The sequence below is a fragment of the Nyctereutes procyonoides genome, unplaced genomic scaffold (assembly GCF_905146905.1).
Source record: "Nyctereutes procyonoides isolate TBG_1078 unplaced genomic scaffold, NYPRO_anot_genome, whole genome shotgun sequence".
Classification (NCBI taxonomy): Eukaryota; Metazoa; Chordata; class Mammalia; order Carnivora; family Canidae; genus Nyctereutes; species Nyctereutes procyonoides.
The window spans coordinates 25,656,054-25,661,879 of NW_026575036.1; the positions used below are offsets into that span (position 1 = coordinate 25,656,054).

Sequence of the window (5,826 nt, forward strand, 5' to 3'; positions counted from 1 at the left end):
TGGAAGGTTCTCTGACCCTAGCAGTTTTTACTCTATAACTCCCACTCTCAGTTTACAGTCTGGGGAAGTAGGTACTGTCCTTAGCCTTCTTGCTTGCTCCTTTTTTTCCCCTCAAACTTAGGAATTCCTTTATTCCTTATCAAACAATCTAACAGCAAATGTAGATAATAGTAGCTTTTATCTTTACATACAAGTTGTCATTTTTGGATACATCTTTCTGCAGAACTCTGCCACATTCATGCCTTGTCCTTTTGAGAGGGTAAAATTTTACATTAGCCTTATTCAAAGAACATGGTAAGTATAATAGACCAAAACCGCCCCCCCCGCCATGGAGTCTAGGGCAGGAGAGGAGAGTTTTTCCATATACAAGTACATTTAAACTTCTTCCAAATACAAAAACATCTGTGTTGTTGCTCTAGAGATAACTTTATGAATTGTAAGATCTTAACAGTACAATTTAGGTGAAGTGTCAGCAAGTGTTTTAAGTAAATCCCAATAGCTTGAAATTCAAGTCCAAACTAGATATTTAATGTGTTTTTTTATTGCAAATTTGATGTCTTTAACCTGAGGTATAGAGTTGTCTTCTAGAATCTTTGCATAAGGCATAGGGACTTCAGGACCAGTGACACAAACTGGAGGAGCATCCAGGAAATTGAATGCAGGGCCTTCCATGATCCTGCCACAAATTTCAGCTCTTACTCCAAACTGTGACCAGCCTCCTTCCACAGTTATGAGATGATTGGTCTTCATGACACTGGCTTCTATTGTTTCAATGTCCATCGGTCTGATAGTTCGCATATTTATCACCTCACATTCAATACCCTCTTTGGATAGCACTGTTGCAGCTTCTAAGCAGTGGCCCACAGGTTTTGAATAGGCAACTATGGTTATGTGTGTCCCTTGCCTTTCTATTTTGGCTTTTCCAATGGAAATCAGAAGATGTTTTGACTGAGCTTCTGAGTGAAATTCAAAAGGAACTCCATACATTAGTTCATCCTATAGCACCACCACTGGATTATTATCCCGAATGGCTGATTTAATAAGTCCTTTTGCATTCTTTGAATTCCAGGAGCTGACCACATTTAAGCCTGGGCAGTACCCATACTGGGCAGCAAAGCACTGTGAGTGTTGGGCAGCCATGCCTGCTGAGGTGTCATTGGGCCCCCTGAAGACTATAGGCATAGGCGGAAGGCCCTCCAACATGTAGTAAGTGGGTCTTGGCAGCTGAATTTATATCCTGGTCAATAGCTTGCATAGAGAAATTGAAGGTCATAAATTCACAGATGGGCCTCAACCCACCCATAGCTGTACCCACGGCATTTCCAGCAAAGCCCATCTCATATATGGGAATATCTATGATTCTCTTATCACCATATATCTTCCACAGGCCTTGACTAACCTTATATGTGCCATCATACTGGGCAACTTCTTCCCCAAGCAGAAATACCTTCTCATCTCTTTCCAGCTCCTTATCCATACTTTGGTTTATAGCCTCACAAACTGTCACCTGCAGTACCATAGGCGCTATCCAGTGGAAGTGCCTCCTCAGCAGCCCAGACACCTTTTCAAGGGGTCTCTGCATCAGACCAGACACTGCCACCATCTTGACCATGTCCTCTAGCAGCCCCTGCTCTTGCTTCTGTCCTTGCACCTTCCCATTAATAATTCACATGTATTTGGCATAGAGGCCCTCCTCTTACTTCCTTTGAGGAGGAATCCAAACCTACACAGTAGTGCTTATTTTTTTCTGGGAACTTCTTGGATAGTTTTGATGCCACCATATAGGTATAATATTGTATACCTCTTAGCATTTTTCTCCCACTGACTGCTTTTTCCCTAACTTCTATATCCCTCTGTTTCCCTCCTGGTTCTCAATATGCTCTTTTCTCAAAGATGGAGCTCATGCTAATTGCATTTGTTTTAGAAGTAAATGCCCAAAACTGTACTGGTACTATTCTTATTACCATCTTGGAGAAGGCTACAACGTTTCTGCCAGTTTTGGAATAATCTTTTCCATTTCATTACACTTGCCACTCCATTACGAACATGTATCATTAAGAGAATTTGAAAGGATAAATCTACATTGGAAGTAATATCATACAGATGAACATTATACATCAACGGGATCTTCTGGTTTGATGCTAGTAGGAAGAAAATGATGAAACTCTTTCCTGGAGCCTTTCAGGATTAGAGAGTTGCCCAGTTGTCAGGGATAGGGGAAGGAACTTCTCTTCCTAAAGGTATCCTACTAGACAGACTCATCCTGGGCCAGGCTGATCCTCCCAAGGGCCCTCACCATGGCTCCTAACATTTCTTTGTTTCGAAAACTATAGATGATGGGGTTGCACATGGGGGTGATAATGGTGTAGAGGAGGGAGAAAGGCTTGTCTTTGTCAGGGCCATGTGTGCTGCGAGGGTTCATGTAAGAGAACATGGCAGAGGTATACAGAAGGAGAACCACAGTCAGATGGGAGGCACAAGTAGAGAAAGTCTTCCCTCGACCTGAGCAGGAGGCTCTGCCAAGGATGGAGGACAGGATGCGGGCATAGGAGATGACAATGAGCACCATGGGGCTGAGCAGCACCAAAATGGCATCAGCAAAGATCATCCTCAGACTAAACTGGGGATCTCCACAAGACAGCGCAATCACTATGGGGGCCTCACAGAAGAAGTTTTCTATGTGGTTGTCTCTACAGAAGGGATTCCGGAATGACATATACTCAAGAAAGATGCCATTGATCAGCCCAAAGAGCCAGGCAGTACTCACCAGCTTCACACAGACCTGCCGGCTCATGATCTGGGCATAGCTGAGTGGGTGGCAGATAGCAACATAACGGTCATAGGCCATAAAAGCCAAGAGGATGCACTCAGCCACACCCACACAGAAGACCAAGTACATCTGGGTCAAGCAAGAGACAAAAGAGACACTGTGGTTCTTGACCACCAGGTGGATCAGCATCTGTGGGATAGTGGTGGTGATGAAGCAGACATCCAGGAAGGACAGGTGGCCAAGGAAGAAGTACATGGGGCTGTTGAGCCTGGGGTCTGTCCAGGTGATGAAGATGATGAGGCCATTCATGGCCATGGCAAGGCTGTAGAGGGCTAGGAAGAGGACAAAGAGTAGTGCCCGAGTGGAAGAGGAGCTCTGCTCAAAGCCCACAAGGATGAACTCTGTCACTGTGCTGCCATTCCTTAGGGCCACTGTCTTGGACCTGCTTGAGGAGGGAGGACAGGAAAGCACAGGTGAGATAGTTCGTAGGGAATGTAAGGTACTCACTTGAGCCCAGAGACCCAACTATAAAAGAACAATGAGCGGTGGTCAATGTTTTGAACATTAGGAAAAGATGTAATTGGCAATGTTGTGGGGCAGTGAGGATACCAGGGTCACCTATCAAAAACAGGAAGTGATAGTTATACTTTATTCTGATTTGGGCAGGCCTCAAATGAAGTACCACATCTGCCCCAGGGCTGTAAACACTGAAGGATTAGCCACTCTCCAAAATGTGTTCAGAGGTGCAAGGCTAAGATGGTTGGGCCTGGTACTCATGGCAAATGAGGAAAGGTTTAAGAAAGTGAGGAATGGAGTATTTGAGGGAACCGCATGCTGGCTGTTAGCTTATAGAAGATCATATTTGGGAGATGTTTACAGATGTATTTTCCTAGAGGAGAAAAAGTGCTCAGCCTTACTGTATGTATTTAAAATGACGAATGGGTTGAAGTTTCAGAGGAAACAATAACATTCTCCCCCTCAGCATTGCCCCTTAGGTGAGAACGATTTGCAAATCTCTGGAAACATCCATGCTTACCCCTTAGCTGAGAATGATTAGCAAATCTCTGGAAAGAGAGTCATTCACTCTCTTTCCAGACTCTCTCTCCCAGTGGTTGGTGCTGCTGCATCCACCACCCATGCTGTGCATGCAGGAGATGGGGCCTAGTTCTGAGCTCTTGCATGCTTTCCTAATGAGAGGCAGTTTCCTACAGAGGTTGGAATACAGGGCTATGCACCGTTGGGTGGAAAGGATGCAACCATTGCTCTGAGACAAGGGAAGGTATGAGTGGGGCACAAATACAGCATTTCTGGAATGGACCTTCAGAAAACTGATCTGTTTGCTTCCAGGATAAGTCTTGTTCTTTTCCCATCATCAGAGAATGAGCGTTCAGAATTCTCATATTCTTTTCTCATTATTGCAACTTTTAGGAAGTCATCATGTTCATGTTTAATCTCTCTTGCACTTTTCAACTTGTCTCTGAGTTAGGATACCAGAGAGATCCCTTCCACTCTCAGATCCTTATAGATGGTTAGTATATTCCTTCTTACCCTTCAGTTCTGCCAACCACTCTTCTTCATTTTCTTTTCTCTCAGGCCTTTTCCCACACATTCTTACTCTGCCCGTATGTTAGTCTCCCCCCCCTTTTTGCACACTTCCACTTCTCACTGTTTTCTTCTCCCTCTCCCTTTCTCATATTTGGTGTAGGTGTCTGCCATTCAGTGACCTCTGGTTGGACTCCCCTTCCTTCTCTGTCTCTTTAAATATCTCATGTTGTCTATCTTAATTTTAGAACAGACCTACCCCATTACTGCCACTCTTTTCTGCTTTGGATTCCCTCTAGGTGATTTCCTGATATGTCAAGGCAGTAGGCCATTCCCATCATCCGTACTTTGGGATGTTCCCCTAGAACTTGTACCTAGAACTCCTCTTCAGGGGCGAGAGAGGGCAGGAAGGGTCTAAGGACAATGTTTAACCCGAGAAGTGGCTTGGGATCATGGGACCAGTGGATATGTTGTGGCTGAGGTCAGAGTCTGGGCAAGGGAAAGCAGTGAGCTATCCTGCAGACAAGCCTGGGACCTGTCCAAGAAGACACTGAAGCTCAACCTAAGAAGGCCCGAGGATCTATAGTAGTATATAAATGCTTATTGTGGTTCATTGTACCAGGAAGAATACCTGGTGATAAGTGGCATCTAGAGCCCTGGTAAATACCGGGGTTAATAGGCCAACCATTTGTATAAATAAATAGGACAAGGACTTGAAACTCACGTCCTACCTCATTCTGTGGCTTGGCTGCTGCTGATGTTTATCACTGAATCACTGCAGCAAATAATAGAGAAAATCTCATGGTGTCTGTAGAAAAACTGGTCCACGGAGGATGGTCTGACCTGCTGGTCCACTCTGGAAGATAGTTGTGGTGGTACCACGTCAGTTCTTTGACATTCATCATGTAGATGATGAATGTTCACTTAAAAATACCTCTACGTTGCATATGTACTGCACTTTAACTGTCATATATTCCACTTATTAATAAACATAGTTGCTCCCACTTTTCATACTGTATGTTTTTACCTTCTCAATACTTTTTATTCTATCCCAGGGCTGAGTTTTAGCAGCTTGACTTGAAAAATCACATGCTCTCTTAATTGTTACTTGAAGAATCACCAGCAAGAAAATAACAAAAAATCATATTCCTTTAGCTATAGACAATCCCTTATTATTATAAAACATAAAACTTATTCTTGTAGTTTTTTTCCAAAACAGAATTTTCTGAAACTAGAAATCAGAAATTGTCTAAAACTAATGGTGAACCTCTAAAATATCATTTTGTTGGTGGTCTTAATAATGGCCGTAGTAATATGTAAATTGGTGTCTCTCTACTTTTAGAAAGATTTGTGAGATTTCTCTGTTAAACCAGAAGAGGATTATGGGATTTCTTCTGCCAAGGGTATAGATATAAGATAAACAACCACCCATAACCTTTGGGTTTCTTGTTTAAAGAGTCTAGGGTGTGTAATCTCATTTAAATTCATAATAGTTTATTAAATATTTCACACAT

The 5,826-nt window shown here is 43.2% G+C and overlaps 1 protein-coding gene and 1 pseudogene across 1 annotated transcript; both read right to left on the minus strand.

The window, feature by feature from the left end:
* Window positions 1-507: 507 nt before the first annotated feature.
* Window positions 508-1,603, minus strand: LOC129505516 (pyruvate dehydrogenase E1 component subunit beta, mitochondrial-like; annotated as a pseudogene).
* Window positions 1,604-2,248: 645 nt separating this feature from the next.
* On the minus strand, window positions 2,249-5,214 carry LOC129505517 (olfactory receptor 10AD1-like). The gene is made up of 2 exons (XM_055318529.1): window positions 5,156-5,214; window positions 2,249-3,212 (listed from the first exon to the last, which is right to left on the minus strand). The coding sequence occupies exons 1-2, from the start codon at window positions 5,212-5,214 to the stop codon at window positions 2,249-2,251; spliced, it is 1,023 nt and encodes a 340-aa protein (XP_055174504.1).
* Window positions 5,215-5,826: the final 612 nt, after the last annotated feature.

Coding starts and splice junctions, on each gene's coding strand:
- LOC129505517 (XM_055318529.1), bottom strand. CDS start 5,214: ATGAATGTCAAAGAACTGACGTGGTACCACCACAACTATCTTCCAGAG. Junction 3,213..5,155: donor CTTCCAGAGTGGACCAGCAG/GTCAGACCATCC, acceptor CTCCTCAAGCAG/GTCCAAGACAGTGGCCCTAA.